General features: G+C 40.7%; 1 protein-coding gene across 2 annotated transcripts in view; it reads right to left on the bottom strand.

Annotated features, from left to right (window-relative positions):
• The window catches only part of RCAN2 (regulator of calcineurin 2), a 96,632-nt gene that overhangs the window by 39,558 nt on the left and 36,298 nt on the right, over nucleotides 1–20,776 (bottom strand). The window contains exon 1 of one of the 2 annotated variants that reach the window (XM_074153730.1): nucleotides 9,895–9,981. The exons of the other annotated variant lie outside the window; for it this stretch is intronic. Coding sequence (XP_074009831.1) covers nucleotides 9,895–9,981 — 87 coding nt within the window. Of the gene's footprint in view, nucleotides 1–9,894; nucleotides 9,982–20,776 lie in introns of those variants that run through there. 2 annotated transcript variants of the gene reach the window in all.

Raw genomic sequence — 20,776 nt, 5'->3', positions numbered from 1 at the left:
TTGCTGAAAGAAATGTGCCCAGAACACTCTCATAATTTGATATGTCATGTCGTACTGTATCACTTACTGTTTGGATATTTTCAACAATTTAGCAAGTATTGTTATTTATTTCTAGTATCACCTACCACATTGGACAAAAAACAACAAGGGAAAACACACATTTCCTTCTCGCATTCCAGAAAGATGAAGCAGAAAAGAAGACAGAGAAGGTAGGAATAAGGTATATTAAAAAAGAATAGGGTTTTGGGTGGGGTTTTTTTTGGTAAGGTTTACAAAATGCATTCTGTCTCACACGTGCTTAGTCTGGCCACATTCAAACACTTAATACCTTGTAAGACATTTAACAGCAAAAAGTTTTGAGGAGAGAGTTTGCAGCCCAGAGTAACAGTTCACAAAGGGATTTTGTTGCTCGGAGGCAGAATGGAAGCCCCTGGAAGATGCTTTCAAGAAAACAAAAGAACTTTCAAGAAACCTAAGGTTTCAACCCTAACACCTTGGTGAAAGCTTTGTCAAAAAGTCCTTTTTTCAACCATTACCTGGTTTTATCTGGCATCTCATGTCAGCTTCTGCTCACAAGTCCCTTAATCATTCCGCTACACCATGAGAAGTCAAAGTCCTCTGTCCTCACCTTGGTCTCCCATTGATTATTCTTTTCTCCATCAATTCTCCCTATCATCCCAAACTTCTGTGCCTCTGTCCCCAACTCAGGTAGCCCTGCCGTGACCTAGCTCCCTGCCCCAGCATCTTCAAGTTTTCTCCATTCTTGGTCTTGTACCACAGAGGCACTTCTGATGGGAAAAAAAAAAAAAAGAAAAGAAAAAAAACCAAAAAAGTCCTGTCATCATACTGACTTCCCTCCTCTGAAACCCCATACTCTCCTTCCTCATTTCAGCCACCTTTTTGAATAACCAGCTGGTTTCCTCCTCCCTCAGGTTAAAATCACAGCCTAGAGGACTTCCAACTATGACCTGCTCCTTGAAGATACCTGCTTGTCTTAAATAGAATCATAGAATCATAGAATGGCTAGAGTTGGAAAGGACCTTAAAGATCATCTAGTTCCAACCCCCCTGCCATGGGCAGGGACACCTCTCACTAGAGCAGGTTGCTCAAAGCCCCATCCAGCCTGGCCTTGAACACTTCCAGGGATGGGGCATCCACAACTTCCCTGGGCAACCTGTTCCAGTGCCTCACCACCCTCACTGTAAAGAATTTCTTCCTTATATCTAATCTAAATCTCTTCTCTTCCAATTTAAAAGAGAAATACATGTTCCTCTTTGAAGGAGAAAGGCGTAAGGGCCACTTCTGATGGTGCGTTGTTTTGAGGTTTTTTTTGGATCAGCACTAGCAAATAAAATAAACCCCCCCCCAAACACCATCACCGCCGCCCCCAAACAAAAAGACCCACATCAAACCAACAGCTACAGACAAGTTGTAGTTAAAACAAATTTCCCAGTATAGTTCAATTAATTAGACAATGAAAAAGTTTTTATTCTTGTTAGTTCAGTTATTGGTTTTCTCTCAGAAAGAAGGAAAACTAACCAAAGCTGAATGGACCTTGCCATCAGGCAATAGAATATGCAGCAAAGGCTGATGGAACGTGAGGTTGGTAAATTTGGAGTCAGATAATGACTCCAAGCAAATGTCAATAAGAAACAATCTTATTTCTTCCATAAATGGAATTTCATTTCTTCAGAGGACAGCAGTTCTTTTACTATAATTTGTTCATCTGCCCGCACACCAGAACATCTGACCCGCATGAAATCTCAAAAATGAGATTTCTGCAAGGTTTACCGCTTCTCTGGCCATGACATGGGTACAACGCAGCAGAACTCACGTCGCATGATTCAGCTGTGCGAATGCCTCCACCTTCTACGGCCAACGTATCAAGATTACTCACTGCAGTCTATGAAGCAGACAGATACTTCCACAAGTGACAAATTGAGCTGATGAAATTACAGTGTCCGGCTGCCTGCTGATACCGCTCTGAGCACAACAGCTTCATTGCGTTTCTCAGCTCAGTGACTATTATTTCAACAGATAGGACTATCTGGTGCTGCAAAACTGGAGGTTCTTCCACGCTGCAGTAAGTTTCTCCTGCTAATATGAAGCCATCCTGCAAGATAAAGTCCATCTCTCTGGCCAGATGCTGCCAGAATCTGAGGCAGATTGTGAAAGGTAGCAAGTTTGGGCTAATTAAAAAAAACAAACAAACAAACAAACCCAAACCAACAAGGAAGTCTCTGGAAAGCATCTAGAGCTCAAACAGCGTTTGAAATTGAACATCTACAGCAACAGATTATTAAAAACAAGGATTATTAATTACACCAGATCCGGTACATTCCAATCCAGTTTCCTAATCAGAAAACTTATTTCCTGGTTCCTTCAGTTTTCCATCTGCAAATGAGAATACTTGGCGCTTTTTATCTATAAAGCCACTCTGAGGTTTTTCCGCAACTCCAGGGGTGCGGAAGAGAAACACAGGCTGCCACGGAGATGGAAGCAGCACCCAGCCCTGCACAGGCCCATCTATCTGGCATCCCATGGTGCGGTTTGCTGTGGGGACATCCTGCAAGGACAGCGGGGATGTTTACTCCACCAGAGCTGCAGCAACCAAAGGCTTCTCCTTCATTCAGCACCAACAGAAGCCCCAAGTGGGGTCACCAAAATGCATCACGGGAACACTGATGTTGTGAGAAGGTGATTGTGCTTTCAGGAAGTGACAACAATAAAGGAGAAATCAACCCAAATTCTAGATGGAAAACATAGGCTGGAGCCAAACTAATGGTTGCACGCGGAGGGTTGGACTAGATGATCTCCAGAGGTGCCTTCCAACCCCATATCATTCGGTGATTCTGGAAGGATTGTCAATGAGGGGAAAAAAAAAAAAAAGAGTGGAGAAGTTTAATATTTGGCCAGAAAGAAATTAAACGTATAATAGCCTATACTGCAGTTAGTGCAAAGGGCAGCCAAGCTGTCATGCCTCAAGCCTGCAGCAATTGAGGCTTATCTGTATGGTCTACACCAAACCAAAAGTCAAGTTTTGGGGTTGATCTGGAGAAGAAAAGGCACGGGGAGACCTTTTTGCGGTGTTTCAATACTTAAAGGGGGCTTGTGAGAAAGAGGGGGAGGGACTCTTGGTCAGGAAGTGGAGTGATAGGATGAGGGGTAACAGTTTTAAATTGGGAGAGGGGAGATTTAGATGAGATATTAGGAAAAAATTCTTTACTGTGAGGGTGGTGAGACACTGGAACAGGTTGCCCAGAGAAGTTGTGGATGCCGCATCCCTGGAGGAGTTCAAGACCAGGCTGGATGGGGCTTTGAGCAACCTGGTCTAGTGGGAGGTCTCCCTGCCCATGGCAGGGGGGTGAACCTAGATGGTCTTTAAGGCTCACTTCCAACCCAAACCATTCTGTTATGTAAGACTCCACATTGGGATGTTAACAAATACAGTTACTTTGAGGAGGGTTAGGCAGTACAGTCTCAGAAGTCTCCCATGGGGAAAATTTTAATTCCGTTGGCATTTAGAAGGAGAAGGTGCTTATTGAAACTTAGCCATGTGATTGGGGGAAATTTTCAGGAAAAGCACATGCATACAGTCCTGGGAGCACTATAATTACATGGATGGAAAAAACAAAATCCTGCAGCTATCAAGCACTGACTGGAGGCTTAGCTGGGCCAGTTTCTGGCCCTTGGCAGCCTGTGTGTTGGCCAAGTGTTTGATAAACTGTGGCACTCTTCTTGTTCAGCGTCTCTTTGCCAAGAAAGAATTCACTGCTCGAGACCATACGGTCATGGTTGTTTGCATTCTAGCATATGATTAGATAGTATCATCCGCAGCAAAGACGCTGTTCGGCACACGAACAATCAAAACTAAGCAGATTATTTAACGCCTTTGGTAAAATCACTCCTAGAAAACATTAAAGGAAGAACTGTCCAACCATAAAGCATATCTATCAGTCTATGTGCAAAGGAAGTTGGTGCAGACCTCTGCCTCAAAACCTGCAACTTCTCTCAGTATCAAAGCTTAGATCGTGCTAAGAAGCAGCAAACGGTATCAGTAAACCTTGAGACAAAACAGTGGACATATACAGTACCTTCAGAGAAGAATGAGACTAGATCACTATAGACCAGAAAACAACATACCCTTGAAAAACTTTAGAAAACCAAAGGATTTGATACTTCACCTCTCCAGGTTCTTCTGGGAATTCTAACCAAAGTCATTATTTAATGAAAAACCAGTATCTCACTCGCATCCGTATTAAAAGGACCTCAATCTATAGCTGTACTGATTAATTCTTCAAATCTGCTAAAGAAAGTCACCATCTCTTCCTTGTTCCTCACAGACTGGGCCATTTATCAGTATAATTGCAAGGTCCATCTTACCTTGGATAATGCTACACCATCTGGCAACACATTCTAGCTGTTATTTATTTTCTTTTGATTCCAAATTGCTCATTGTCTAATTATCCTTATGAAAAGGAAATATCTTTACGTGAATTCCAACAGAAAGGAGGATCAAAAAGAATACAAAAAGCTCTGACTTGTTCTGCTGTTCCCCCTGTTAATATAAAAGAGTGAAGAATGATAAGCAGAAAACATGGCATGTTCTCAGCTGTATAAGCACCTGCAGCTGCCACTGACCTCCAGTCTAACAGCCTGACTTTCTCTGAGTCAAGCAAAAAGCAAATACAAATAATTGAAGGTAAGCCTAAAGGGCATATCACAACCCTTAGAAGTTTAACCATGGTATCATTTCTTCTATGGAAACTTCTTAGGGTTCAATTGCCTTCACGTGGGGCAATTAGAAGGATAAAGCAAAAGCCTAAACTTATTTCTGTGACACGGGTTACAGCAGTATCTCGGTCTGCAGTAGCACTGGGTGACAAGTGAACAATTTGAGATGGAGTGGGTCCAGAGGAGGCCACAAGAATGATCCAAGGGCTGGGGCACCTCTGCTATGAGGGACAGGCTGAGAGAGTTGGGGTTATTCAACCTGGAGAAGAGAAGGCTTCGGGGAGACTACAGGAAAGATGGGGACAAATTTTTTAGCAGGGCCTGTTGTGATAGGACAAGGGGTAATGGCTTTAAACTGAAAGAGAGAAGATTTAGACTAGACAGAAGGAAGAAATTTTTTACACTGAGTGTGGTGACACACTGGGACAGGTTGCCCAGAGAGGTGGGAGATGCCCCATCCCTGGAAACACTCAAGATCAGGTTGGACAGGGCTCTGAGCAACCTGATCTAGTTGAAGATGTCCCTGCTCATGGTGGGGGGGTTGGACCAGATGACCTTTATGAACTCAAACTATTCTATGATTCCATGACTCTAAAGAGTAACAGAAGTTGTTTCAAGAGCAGTCCTTTCATGCTATCAGGGCATTTTTTGGTAGTCATGCTGTTGTCTGGTTTCCTCCTTATAGCACTATCCCTATGACTTATGCAGTCTCTTCCCACAAATCAAGCTTACGTGGCTAAGGAGAAGAATTTGAAAAAAAGAAACCCTGAAACTCTCCCAACAAGTCATGATTTCTGCCATTGGGCAGCTGGCAGCATTGGGCAGCAACACTCCTCCCTTTTTCTACAGCTTTTTTCACTCGATTCTAGTCTTACAGCACTTAAACCTTAAATCTCAGAACATCTCTGTGAATGAGCCACTTTTACAAATCGAGAATGGAAGCGGGGAGGAAAAACCGCAAGAACCTCGTGTGTTTTCACCCTCTAGACCTCAGAAGTTCAGATATGACATTAGACTGCAAAAGCTCTCAAAGGCAACTGCAGGGCAATGACTGATCTCCAAACCATCCACCCCAAACAACTAATATTAGCTGTGTGCTCACTGGAGCATTTGAACTGAATAATGAGTTTACAGATTGACAGAGATCCTGCTCCAACGGGGATTAATCCCCCAAAGCAATATGGTCAAAACAGTGAAACTCTTTCTACTATTTCCCTTTGCTGGCTGGCTCATGTCCATATTGGTTTTTTCCCTGCATTAAGATAATGTTCCTATCCACATTACTTTACATTACTGTCTTCAGATACAAATTCGATCAATCGGGATCATTAGTATTTCTTCTCCGCTACAGCAGTGCCTCGTGGTCCCAACCCTACCTTGATGCCTTGTGGAATGGTGCATGTGAACATAATTGAAGAGAGAACATGAAGAATTAATAATAAGAGAATACCTTGCTTAGAGGAAGAAGTACAAGTTTAAATTGTCTTCCATTCAGCAATGCCTGGAATGTCTCTATTAGAAATAAACAAGATATTCATTAGCTAATTGCTTATGTAACAAACATCATTACATACAATTATCATGTAGAGGCACTGAAAGAAGAATTTTAATTATCCAGGTGAACTTCAAAGCAGAGACGCACTTTGTGATTTCTATGGTCGCCTTCTCAACTTTACTAGTTCCCGATACGCCGGCACTGTACACTTAGCGGCGTGTTGATTAGCCTGACCCAATTTTTGGATTGTAAAAGTCAATTCAAAGCAGCAGCTGATCAAAAACCCAACAGGCCTGTTGGATGGGTTCACGGATGGCAAACCAACGGTGTCAGTGCCGTGGGCCAGCTGCCAGTTTCAGGGCATCCATACAAGCCTCTCTTGGAAGGATGAGCCACTCCAAATGCTGAAACTAAAAGGCTTTGCCTTCAGTACTAAGGAATCGCTCTCCTGTTTCAGAGGCCAAATGGAAAAAAGAATATTTCCGAGCCTGTCTGCCAGATGCTAAGAGCACAGCGCCTACAGAATAAGGTCACTTGCATAGGTGGAAAAGCAGCAATATGCTAAGCAGCTTGCTCTACTCCAAACCCTGTGCCCAGCCTTTGCCTCTCTGTAAGAATGTCCCAGCACTGATGGGCCGCTGCTCTGGAGGAGTGACAACTTCAGGAGGCCCCATTGCCACCACCTGCTGCGAGAGCTCCTGCTCTACAGCCCAAAGACATACCAAGCTCTCCCACTCCTGTCCACCCTCTCTTCAGCCTGCTGGCTGCGGTCAGCCTCCCAGGCGCGTCCAACCCACGTGCTGCAAGTGGGACAAGGATGGCCCAGCACAGCCGGCATCCTTCTTCAAAGCAACACTTCCATTCTAACCCTAAATTGAAATAAAGAAGAATTACAGAATCATAGAATGGTTTGGGTTGGAAGGGACCTTAAAAATCATCTCGTTCCAACCCCCCCTGCCATGGACAGGGACACGTCCCACTAGACCAGGTTGCTCCATAAAGCGAGCCATGCTGCAACCATCTCCTAAAACCTAAACCACAATCCTGGCTGGCATTAGAGAACTACTTCTACAGGACTAATAGCTCATTTTAATAAGTCTCATCAAGCACCACACATATCACAAAATCTTTAATATATCCATTCTACCACTGAAGGAACGTTCCCTTCACACAGCCAGAAGGTTCCTTACAAAAAGAAACTTACCCCTACATGAAAAGCTCTGCAGCAGAAGAAAAACTGAAAGGACAAGAGCCTGGACTTCAGTTTTCAATACTGCTTGTGCCTTCCAGTTGACCTGCAGAAGGTCTGGGCAGAGGGATGCACAAAGGAGAAGAGAGGAAGGGGAGGAGGCAGGATTTCTGTGCTTGCTTTTGCTCTTTAACTTCCACACCCTTCCCTTCTCAGGAACAGCCTCCTTCCTTTTTAACTTTAAAGCTTGATGTTCCCCTCATCCTATCAAAGTCAAACATTTTTACGTGCGCAGTGACCACACTGTCAACAAAAAAACCCACCTTGAAGTGAACCTCTTTTGCAGACAAAAACCCTACATATATGTATTTATTTATTTGCTGTAGCTCTCCTGGGAGCGAGCAAAGAGCAATGGGTCTCTCCACCTTTAGAACATCAGAAGCGCTGAAACTTTCCCGAGAAGGATGCCTACGCCGCAGCCTGCTGCGTAGAGAGGGACTGAGGACCAGCGCAGAGCCAGCCAGGCTGGCAGCACTGGAACCATCCCAGCACAGCCTCCCACAGACCAGTTTGTTGACAACCAAGTGAAAACGGGTCTGCAGCGAGGTGTGGGTCACCGAGGACAGGCTGCTTCTGCCTTGAAGCCAGGCAACTTCAAGGTAGACTTACCGTTTCTAAGCTGCACTGCAGTCTGCAGTGCAGTCTCCATTGTAAATATACCCAAAATCTTTGCTCTCAACGCTTTAATTCAGAGATCAGAAGAAAAAAAATAAATAAAAAAAAAGGCAGTTTTAACCAAAGGAAACAAAGTACAGAAAGTCCAAGTAACATGAAAGGGATTACAATTCCTGTAATGTCTCTGTAACCCTTTTGTTCTCTTTTTATCCCACGTTCCTTGGCCACACTTTCCAGATGCTGCAGTTTGAATCAGGCTAATCTAAGTCTTGCCAAAGCCAATGGAAAGCTTTCATTTTATGCTCATTTTATGGAAGCCAAAAATGTTGCTTTTTTATTGCTACTGTTATATGAATAAGGATACAAGAAGACCACTACAACGTTAAGTTCTTGCATAGTCTTATGTTGAACATGGACCAGACACTAAAAGACAACTGCTCCAGATACAAGCCCATATCAATGCAGGTGCCATTCCTAAATTAAAAAAAAAAATAAAATTAAAAAATATATAAGTTCTTCTGTAAAAAAGAAAAAAGGAATAAGCAGACAAACATTTTACTACTTCAAAACACTACAGGAATCATGTCCCAATGCAGGCACGACTGCTCACCTGAACTATTCCTCTGAATTATTCCCTATTTCATCTCCAAATCCACCACTGAAAAAAGAAAAAGCTTCTTAAATTAAGAAGAATCTCTTGCTGGCAACACAAAAGCATCTGTACAAAGTGTTCATGATATCACCTGGTAACAAACTAACAGGGAAATAAAAATCATAATGATCTCCTGCAAATGAAAGTGGTTTTATTTCCAGATATTTCCACTGGCTTCAATGTTTGACTCTGAATGAAACAGGACAAGGGTTCAGAATTTGACCTCCAATTTGTAAATCCTTTTTCCCCTGTTCCGTTCTTTTTAATACTAAGAACAGAGCAGAAGTACGATCAGATTAGAAACTAATGTTGTCTGTATCTTTGTCCTTTAAATAAACTGCTGAATATCACTGTATTATGCCTATGAGCAATTTCAGATGATCTGTGAAAAGCATACCTAAAATTCCTCTTTCAAACTTAATTTGCAGTGATTTTCTTGCAGTAATATGAGAATAAATGAAAGAGATAATTGATTTCAACAGTAGGCAATTACACACAATGATTTTTCTACAGCAGTTGTCTAATTAAGAGACTATGAGCCCAGCATATGAAGCCTTTGATTTAAGCATTGTTGTTGAGGTATTCGTATGATATGCAAGATGCACAACTTTTTGTATTCGGTTATATTGCAGATGCACCAAAATACTTGCTACAAACTTTTAACCCTTCACAACAAATTTATACTCGTATACACGGTTTGGATCTGAAAGAAAAGAAACAGCTACTGTTCAACTGAGTAGAAACATCTGAGGATTACCAACGTTGATAAATAACATGCGTGGCAAGGCTGATCTAAAAAGTGACACGGGACTAAAAATATCTCCACAAAATTAACAATGAATGATTTGTTACGAGTATGAAACATGCATTTGCACAGCTGTCAGTTATATAACCCATTTCTTCTATCATTAAAGAGTAAACACTAGTCTATTCTTTCAGCTTATCCAAACACAGTAAGAAGCAGGCACGATTCTCTCCCATATTTCTCTCCCCTAATTAACAGATTATTTTTTTTTTTAACTGCCTGTCTTTTACTGCCGCAGCAGAATCTCATCTGCCTCCTTATTCTGAATTGCTACATACAAATGCCTATTGCTCCCAAAGGCTTTTCTGAGAAGCATCTGTAACAAAAGAATTGTAGGCGCATACCTTAACCTCTTGGTTGGCAAAAATCTCCACATCAACCCCACAGGCAACCAGAGTGGAGACATCACAGTCCATGCTCCGGGCTGGCATCCCCCCCTTTTGTACACAGAGTTAGGCAACCTCAGAGTAACAAATGATGGGAAGGAAAAATAAAAAAAATAAAAGAGACTGAAAAAAAAAAAAAAAAGGAAAAAAAAAAAAGAAAAATCTTCAATTCAGTATGGCAATTGAACAGTCCAAAATTCTGTTTCGCTGCTGGCAATAACTGCCAGCTTCCGACGAGAGCTTCTTTGCACTTAACGGAGTTGCTCCTCGCCTTCCCCTCGCACACCCACCAACTGAGCAGGCAGAGCACGGGAACAGCGCTGCTCCATCTCGCACGGCAATGACATCACCGCAGAGACTGACATAAGCTAAATCTATTTTTTTTTTCTTTTTTTTTTTTTTTTTTTATTTCCCTTCCCCAACCCTTTTATCTCTAAGGCAGCACAGTGGATCAAATTGAACATGATTATGTGCTAAATCTGAACTCGGACTAAATCAATTCAAGCAGCGTTCGCTGGCAACTGAGTCATAGCTGTTGTTTCAGCCGAGTGCTTATGTTGGCAAAAAAGATCGCCTGACACTGAAAGCTCTGCTCCGAGTGTAAATTAACCCAGCATTTAAAGCCACTAAGCTCAGGGTAGCGTTCGTTACTTTATTATACTTTAAAATCCACAGCAGAGCACTAATAAAAAAAAATAAAATAAAAATAAAACAAAAAAAACAACAACAAAACCCTCAGCATTCTGCTTTTAACAGCTCTAAGTCTTCTTTTTTAATAAAATACGCTGTATAACCCCACACGTGAGACTCGAGAACATCCAGCTCCTATCATCAGGAGTGATCAACGTACTGCAAATTCGATGCCAGTTCTCAGCCATACAAGTTGGGCTACGACTAATTTTCAGGAAGGTCAGAGGGATGTGTGTGCGCGATTCAGAAGTCAATACCCCTCCGAAGAACACAACATGAACATTCCCCTTGAAATGAGGGATTCACACCAGGCAACCTTTATACCATCTGTCCTTGGGGTCACTCCTTCACAAAAGTAACAGCATTCAACTGAAAGACACAGATTTCAGTAACCTGAAGAAGTTTTACACCTGCTGACTCAGTGGTCTAGTTTATGCTTCGCGAGTTTATCTTTTAATGATAAAGTATCTACAAAATTTGGGACTTGCAAAGTTGATTTTTATCCCAGACTTGCACTATTTTTTTTTCTTCTAATGTTTCGTTTTTGTGATCCATAAATTACTTTTGATTGTTGTGGGCCTAGAGATGACATTCATGGGTAAAGTCAGATTAACAGGCAGAATTAAAATATTTAAGTATTGATATAAACCTAGCAGCAGCACGTAGCTCGATGCAAGAGCCTGCTCTGCTACTCCACTTCCATTGACAGCTATTGCAGCTCGTACCACCTTCTGTGATGCCGCACATGATTTGATTCTGATATTTAAACTGGGTTGTCTAAAGCTATCTCACAGATACTTATGCTGAACCAGGGTCAGTTTGGGCCCCAGACTACCATAGCCTTAATGAAATTCAAAATGAAGACACCTGGGAAAAAAATATATCAAGTTCTTTCCACTAGAACTGTGCATTCAGACACCTATAAGCAGAAGCAGCTTCAGATTAGACTCGAGCCACCCTCTCATACTCTTTTGCCAGGATCGTAAATGTGACGAGGGCAGGGAATTCCGGATCAGCAGAACAACCTCTGCTGAGAAATCCACTCTTCACCCCCGCGAGCTGGCAGTAAGGTCAGATGCCCATACAGAAAAGCTGAGATTTCTTATTAGAACACTCTTCTCCAAGTTCTACTAATGTATTTTCCCACTTTTTAACTTGCATTTATACTAGCCCCCTGAGCAGTAATCACAAACTAAGATCCAGAACCAGGACAGAAACATATCCCAGCACTAAAGACTTTGCAAACCAAGATCAACAGAAACAGATGGGGTAGTACAGGGCAGCAAATAATCAATAAGATTGACCACGATAATCAATTGTTTGGTACACCAGTCACTTAATCACTGTCAAGTTTTTTCATAAACCATAGGAAAAGACTTTTTAGAAAGAATTTGACGTTAACATTTTTGTTAAGGTGTTTAGAGGAACACATTAGCACGTTTAGAGGAACTTCTATTCATATATTTGAATATATATTTCATATATGTGATATCATAGAACAAAAAAAAAGCCATAAATCTGCCTGATGGAGGTTCGAAGGAAGCAGCAACAGAAAAATCATGTTATCAGGAAACTGAGAAGTTTGCAAGTGGTTATCAAAGAGCTGGAAGGAAACACTGAAAGAAAAGACGAGTCGTGTATATCTCAGCCTAATGAAACTTTTAGCAGTGTGGACCAACGGGACAAAAAACATAACAACCATTTGAAAAAGGAAAAGACAAGAATTAGACGATGCTGATTCCTAAGGTCTAGAAAGGTATCTGAAGTGAAAGTGGTGCCTGGCCTGAGTGCGGTTTCATGGCAGTGACAGGAAAAAGATCTTACAATACGGAGCTACACTGGATAGTTCCATAATGTTTTATTTCCTTTTTTCATTTTTAAAACTGTCACCTATCAATTTTAATAATCCATCTCCTTAAATCTTCTTATGAAAACTGGTACATGGTGTGCAAACTGACCTGTTCCACTTCATGACTATTCTTGCACTTCTACTATTCATCTTCTTTCAAAACAGAATTATTGCAATTTTTGCAGTCCATCTGAGTAAAGAAACCGTACTGAGATCACAATTACTTTCACTTCTTGTTTCTTCTTTGCTATTCCGAAGCATAACCTATTTTTTCCCCTTAAAAACCACTCTAGCTCACTAGGGTATTTTAGTGAGCTCTTTACAGAGACAACCTAGTTGGTTTTGCTTCTCGAAAATAAAGATTACCTAACAGAATCATAGAATCGTCTAGGTCGGAAGGGACCGTTAAGATTGTCTAGTCCAACCATCAACCTAACTCTGATAAAAACCATCACTAAACCACGTCACTAAGCACTATGTCAACCCGTCTTTTAAATACCTCCAGGGATGGTGCCTCAACCACTTCCCTGGGCAGCCCATTCCAATGCTTAATAACCCTTTCAGTGTAAAATTTTTTCCTAATACCCAATCTGAACCTCTCCTGGCGCAACTTGAGGCCTCTTGTCCCATCACCTGTGACTTGGGAGAAAAGACCGACTCCCACCTCTCTACACCCTCTTTTCAGGGAGTTGCAGAGAGCGAGAAGGTCTCCCCTCAGCCTCCTTTTCTCCAGGGTGAACAACCCCAGCTCTCTCAGCTGCCCCTCACAAGACTTGTGCTCCAGACCCCTCACCAGCTTTGTTGCCCTTCTCTGGACCCGCTCTACAGGAACGTTTGAGGAACTCTACAGAGCGTTTGAGTACTTCAACTTACACCTTTCAATATAAGCCATATTCTATTTGTTACTAGTCACTTCTCATTTGAAATCAAGACGTAATCCTATATGAGATTTTTTTCAGGGCACTCTACAATTCCTTATAGTCTCACCTAATGTTCATAAAAACAAAATTATCATCAGGTAATTTAAAACTGATTAATATTGACTGCTTTCTCCAGGTAGGAGACTTGTTTTTCAATCAAATTTAAAGAAAGATTCTTTCCATTTCTTTCAAAACAATTCTTACCCCTGTCTCTAAATGGTCTTGCTAAATTCAATTCAGCAAACTCCCAAGAAAAAAAAAGCTACATTTCATGCATATTTTAAAGTATCATATTTAATAAACACAAATTGATATAGACACATAATGCACTTCAGCATACTCGAAGAACCCGCTCTTTCAGTAGATTCTCCAGATCACAGATCCCAGCTTTTGCACTAACATGTGAGCCCAAAAGCAACTTTCCACCAATTTTACATTGGGCCTAAGGCCACGACCACTAATTCGGAGAACAGAGAGAAAGTAGAGTTTTTAACAGTCATTCAGAAGTTTCTCAATTCGTTTCAGGTTTTGTCCATAGTAACAATTGTGCATGGAATTCAATGGGCACTATTCACTTTGTGTGAACGTTTCAGGGGAGTGAATTTAAGAGCAATTGAGACCCACTTGTATATCTAGGCTGGGTATGGAAATACCAAGTTTTTTGTTAGGTGTATAGCCAAACAGGTTCTAGAACTCAGAATAACACTGATTAAATGTAACTCTAGGTGGTATTGTTCCTTCACAAGAACCAACGTAATCCCACAGCATCACTAGACTCTGATGATTAACACTTGATGATCAAGTTTTATACATGAATCAGCAATCCCCTTCAAAAAGCCAAAGAGTTTCCAAAACCAGAAGGAAAATGTCATGTTGTTCCAGCCAGGGACAATCTTGCATTCTGGATTCGTACAGCACCTGGGATAACGCAGTCCTACTCTACAACCTTTCCTCCTGTGCATGGAGGTTTTGTTTTTCTGCAGCGCTACCAGAGTTACAGCTATGTCTCAGCTTCATACATATAAATAGTGCCACAGATTTAAGACTTTTCAAGTTCAACGGTCAAGTCATTAAAACAACTGGTGTGAAATCTTAACCTTCCTTTTGCAAGCCTTAGGGAAACTTCACTGTATCTGGACCTCACAGTAACATCAGCCACACCGTAACCAAAAATACCAGCTAAATTCAGAAGCAAGTGTGACATTTTTTGCTCACTGGATGAAGTTTGTGCTCGTTATTACCAGTAATAGAGGGTGGGTTTTTTTTCTGTAGCAGCTTTGCTTGCAGGTGCAAATCATATTAAGGCATTGTACAAATCCAGAAAAATAAAAAGAAACCCTACATCAGTGACCCTTTGGCACTTGAATGGAACACGGGAAATAGATTCACATTATGTCCAAGTCAAATGTTTTTAATGACGTGCATCTTCAACCTATTACACAAGTCTAGAGTATTTAAACCAAGCTCCCTTACATACCTGGAGCTACGAACATACTTTTACAAATACAATCCAATTTAACAGCATAAGAAAAGAGAAATACTTTTAAAAACTTGTAAAAATTTAGCAAGAGGCAGCCCTGAAAAAAAGCCCAGATAAAAGACAGTTCTTCCAGTTTCTCTGTCTGCAGCAGAAGATAAAACAGACCAGCCAGATATACTCTTCAGGAGCAAAGTTAGCTTCTTCAAAGAGGTCTTTCATAAAGATGCTAAAAGAAAGTGGAATACTGAAGACTGAGTAGGGTTCAGCCCAGCCATAGAAGGAAAAAGAACATGCTTAATTACTTTTTTCCTTATGGCAGTGAGCATTGACTCGTCCTAAAGTAGATTATGCCCAAAAGGATGGAAGTAACAGGTAATCCCAGCCAGAGGAACACACCAGCAACAAAACATCAGACCAGGGGGATCCAGGCCAAGAACTGGGAACCGAGGGGAGGAGTTACCCTTGTCTTTACGCTGCAGATTATGCTCTGTGTATATTGAAGGGTGAAAGGCTAGCGCTTCCAGGACACAATGGAGAGGGATATGTCTGAAGTTAAGGGAGATGTGAAAGCAAATCAGATAAAATACATTACTGGATGCTATGAGCCAGCACGACCATGCTAGATGAATTCACCGTTACCTGGAAATAATATTCCCACTCTTAATTCCCAAACAGAATAACCATCAAATGTTACTCTGTAAAATGATGCTCATTTTAGCAACGTTGTAAGGATTTTAAATCTTGATGTATACCCTTTGTAATTAATGGAATCTCAGGCTTTTTCATGTATGTCCATTAGCAAACTTCTCCAGGAATAGAATCAACAGTGAAACAAGAGTGCGTTAAGCCAGAGGAAGCCTATGTGCACCGACTCATTCTTTCCTAAGTGCTATATCACTATCAAAACTCCATTAATTTTCCAAGGCTGTGGAACACAGCAATATCAAAGATATAAAACAGAGCATCTAGAGCATTTTTGAAGTCCCCAAAGATGATAAACAGATGAACTATACATCAAATAAGGTATCTTTTATATAGAAAATTTAACCAGCATTTACAATAAATAAGGAACAATGAATTATCCAACAGCTACAAACCCACTGATATTTCCAAGATGAGTTTGACCCCCAAGCTAAAGTTTCTACAAATTCTAAATTGGCAACAATTGTGGCAAAAAAGGACTCTGATTCACCCCTTCTCACAAAAAATTCCTATGATTTGAGAATTTTCAAAGACTTTAATTTTGGCCAGTGAAAAAAAAGAAAATGGAAGTTTAATGAAACTTAGAATAATCCTAAATCGATAAGTTCCTCATGCGTGCATAGAGTTCTGAAAATCCCCGGCGGAACCATGCCTTTTTAGAAAGGTAACTTTTCTGTATTATAAGTGATGCTTTACTTTTTTGTAGGTAATAACTCTGTCAGTCACACTTACAGATCTCAGAATCTGAAGGTCCAAGAGTCAGAAAATAAAACAAATCATAAACATGATGAAGGATTTCTCCCTCCTTTAATAAAGATAAATATCAAGCAACCCAAAGACCCACATAAGATAATGTGAGAAAACTTCAGTGACTGAATAAACGACTTTGTCATTTAGCCAACATCATTTTGCTGTCTCATTTAGCTACATACAAGTTTCAACTCTGAGTCAGAATTGTTCAATTACTTTTAACGTGGGAGTATCATTCATAGTCCCGAGCTTCCAAGTGCGTGTGGGGAGGTGTGAGGGGGTGGAAATCACTGCATGCGTCTTCTGTCTACTGGAAATGGTTACAAATCCTTCCCTGTGCCAGATCCACACAGGATGAGAACTGCTGCAGTTCTAGGCTACATAACCCTCCCATAAAACGAGCTGCCGCAGTTCAGGACGTCCTTGACTCATTTGGCGAACAGATGACCACCCCCAGAATACATAACACACACAAATCCCTGATAACAGAAGAGGATCACGACCCTGCAGAGTAAGCTAAATGTATTTGCAGTCTATCTACACAGTATCATAGCTAAATTGCATAGGTTTCAGTTTTAAATTAAAAGAACTAAACACAGATCTCCACATCCTGGTACATACGTTGCCATTACCGGCGACAGATTCAGGACTTCAGGAGGGATAGCTCGTGCCGTGTGAGGTGCCTTAGGGTATCCATGACACATGCACCGACACGCGATAAAGGACCTCTGGAAGACCCTTCTCTTCTGAACAACCAGCCAGAGCCCCTGAAAGAATCCTTAGGATATTTAAATCTGCACTAAGCACCTGAATTTGGGCAAGTGAATGCTTCTTTTTCAGTACACTCCATGGGCTCTAGAGTGGGATTTTGCTGACCAGCCACTTGATGTGTAGTTTAGGAAGGGCAGGCTCAATCTCTCTCTAACCTCCACTGGTTGCTACCTAGATTTCTAGCAACTACAACAAAAACTTATACATACAGTGCATATGTACATTTAAATTTAAGCGTTGATCTTGAACTGAATCCTACACGTTACCACTGTGCCTCAATTACTTCAACAGCAAGATAGGAATGGTGACACTGACCTACTGCGTAGATGTAGGGCAAGGTAAAACAGATTTTCCAGGAAAATTCTAATTGACAGATTTTTACATTATCTTTAATTCTATACAAGACTGCAAAACAGGTGATGCGCTTACATATATTTACTCTTACAGTACCTGAAAACAGAATTAAAACTAGGACACACATAGCTTCTGTAAGAGACTGCCACACACCCAGGATGTCAGGCCAACGCTCTGAGAGCTGCAAGAAACTCCAAAAATCACATTGGGAAGATGGAGGTGCCCATAGGCTGGCACAGGAGCAAGACGCTGAAGAGATGGATTCAATTCTTCAGAGAACTACCTTTGTGACCTTGGATGAAGAACACACAGGAACACCCATTCAGAAGGGCTCAGAGCCTTTGTGTTTTATTTGGATTTTAAGTGTAAGCTGGGCAGAACAGGTATTCTCCATCACGTTATTTAATGGATGATGCCAGCTGGGATAGGCCTGTAATACTCCTGCCTAAAAACGTGATTTACAGTTATTCATGAACTGTGTTAACAGCTTCAAAATGCATTTTTAAATCATTTCCATTTACCCTTACTTGTCTCAGACTAGGAAGGGTATTTAACATGCCTGTATGTTTTCCTTGTCATTTGAGACGCTTCATCACAGCAAAATGCCCTTGAAAGAAGAGCCCGGAATACCAATGCTCAGGGCTGTGAGAGAGACCGGCCTTATCTCTCCACTGCAGCTCTGCACAGGACACGCAGGTGAGAGATTTAATAGCTGTGCTGAGAGAAACCAGCGCTTACTGCCAAGCCAGCAAAAGCAGTCCAGTTCAAAAGGAGAAAAAAAAAAAAAAAAAGTAAATTGTCAAACAGCACGCAGTCAGACAGCAAATAATGAAGCAATGAATAATAGATTTCTTACGTAATCGCTATTTTATCCTGGTATTATAAGGTGGGTATTTATTTTGCTGCAACACTTTAAACCAGATAGTCTCTTCTGTTAATCCCTTGATCCAACTGCAGACAAAAAGAAAATAATAAGTGTTGATACTTAAAAATTACCATATACAAATATCCATTCTTGTCTTCATTACAGACAGAAGACGGCGTCTTCCATTTTGATAAATTCTCTCCTATTCTTTTTTTATGTTCAAAGGAGAGATGGAGATTAGACAATATGGGACCCAGAAGTCAGATATAAAGCTTCTCCAGTGCTTCTAAAGTGAAATTAGAAATCTGTTAAGGAAGTTGTGGGGGTTTGCCCTAGAGCGTATAACTGATGATCATTAAAAAGATGAAATCCAAGTAATTCTAAAATATTAGTGAACTTGTAGCGTATTTATAAAGTGTCTCTCTCCGAGTCCCTCCCCGCAATGCCAATTTCATGATTACACAAACAGAAGAAAGAGACCACAATGGCCCATTTAAGAGCCCGTATCTTATGTGAGGATAGGAGAGACCAGATTTAGATTCCCTCTTTTCCTCTCCCTAAAGAGCAGACTTATTTTCCCAACTAGAACTTGAGAAATAGTCTCCTATTGACCCAGCCCGGGAAAGGACTAGAACCAATCTTCCATTCTTCTGCTTTGCACTCTCAGCTCACTCATTATTTCAGTAGTTTTTATGAAGCGTGATACAGCCCTAAACAGATATGAACAAAAATAAAATAAAAAAAAAATTAAACCAGAGCTAGTTCCCAGTCATTTCACATATGCAGTATTGATACAGTGGTTTCAGAATATGTGCATTTAATACAGTTCTAAGTCATTTAGTCACTCTCTAATAAAAGGGCATTACAATGCACTGTCAAATTGACAGTAACTAAATAGCAGTTACAGAAAATTGATCTTATTTCAAAGCAAATTACCTATATCTAAACAATCAGCTTCCTTCTGAAACATGGAGCTGCAAACACCGAACCCAAATGTATGCTATTACACAAAACAAGACATTCTCTAGTAGAAGAACGTTTCCATACAAAAATTCTAACTCATTCTAGTTTTGATAGTCTTCAAGAAAAAGAAAAAAAAACCAACTAAGTATTTCTGAGTTGAGTCACCCAGATCCCTTGGAAATCTTGTATGGACTACACATTCTGGCCAAATTACCAATTCTGGTCGAGCTACCACTAAAATGCCTAATAAAGAAAAAGCCTCTATGTCTACCAGTGCAGATTTTTCCCACCTTTGAAGAGCGGTATTGGCCATACCTGCAGTTGAAGCAGCAGTTCTGCATGTGCCATACAAAGCCTACGGTAGATGCAAATTATCAGCAAGACAAGACCTCAGGCATGCTTGTTATGCCTCACCACCTTATTTTGTAAAGCCTCTTAATCATATAGAAAATCCTAGACAATGGGGACTTTTCAACTTTTTTTTTTTTTTTAAAAAAGGCAGGAAGGGGAGAACCCCAAAATTGGCTCCAACTAACCCAGAGCAGTTCAGCTGTTACTTCAGCTTTTGGATTTTGTTTGGTTTGGGTTTTTTCATTTAACTTTATTTTAATCAGGAATCCCTGTAAAGACTTGAAAAAAAAAAAAAACAAAAAAAAAAACAAAACCAGAAACAAATGTTTCTATCAAGTTCTGTGAAGTTTCTTGTTTTCTTGGAAACAAGGCACTTTCTCAGCCTTAGGTTTTTATTTATTTATTTTACAGCTTCTTATGGTCTTCTTGGTTGCTTTATATCTAGGCAGACCCAGCTCATGAACTTGGTCACTTTGTTTCACAGCTTTCCTGCTTTCCTCTGTAAAGGAATCTTTCTTTGCAGCACACAGCAAGTAGGACTTACTGTCAAAAGGCAGTTGTTTGCTCATTGTTGAAAAGGCAAAAGATACAAGTATTCATTTGCAATTTAATATGCAATTTTAAAACAGTATCTATAAGTTTTAGTCATAAACTGAGTTTTTACAGTCAGGACTTCACCAATTCTATTACAATTTCCTCAGGCCACAAGGAGAAAGTTAGGCTCAAGCATTACAACACACAGCAAGAGGCATTTGGGTGTACCACCTGCTCTCAAAGGAATGCTTGGAAATACATGGTTTTATTCCGTGGCACTGTTTTCATCAACTTGAACAAGAAGAAATTCATGGTCCAAACCACCCATAACCTAAGGAGGTCAGAACTCTTTAAATTACCTCTTAAAAGACTGCTAAAAAGTACTCTTAACGCTGGATGACATCCAACGGCAGCAGCCACTTCTCATGGAAAGGATACGCTCTGCAGCTAATACAGATTTATTTCCACTCTAAATTACTAAGCGTATTTCAAGCATGTTTATGTTTCTATGACAGAAGGAAGTAATTGAAGACAGTCATGAGCCAAGAAACATTCCTTGAAGATAACTGAATTAGAACTCGAACAGAAAAAATAATTTCTTATCTTTTGGA

The sequence above is a fragment of the Numenius arquata genome, chromosome 9 (assembly GCF_964106895.1).
Source record: "Numenius arquata chromosome 9, bNumArq3.hap1.1, whole genome shotgun sequence".
Lineage (NCBI taxonomy): Eukaryota > Metazoa > Chordata > Aves > Charadriiformes > Scolopacidae > Numenius > Numenius arquata.
The sequence above is the reverse complement of the archived record's forward strand: the minus strand, read 5'-3'. Positions and strand labels throughout refer to the sequence as shown.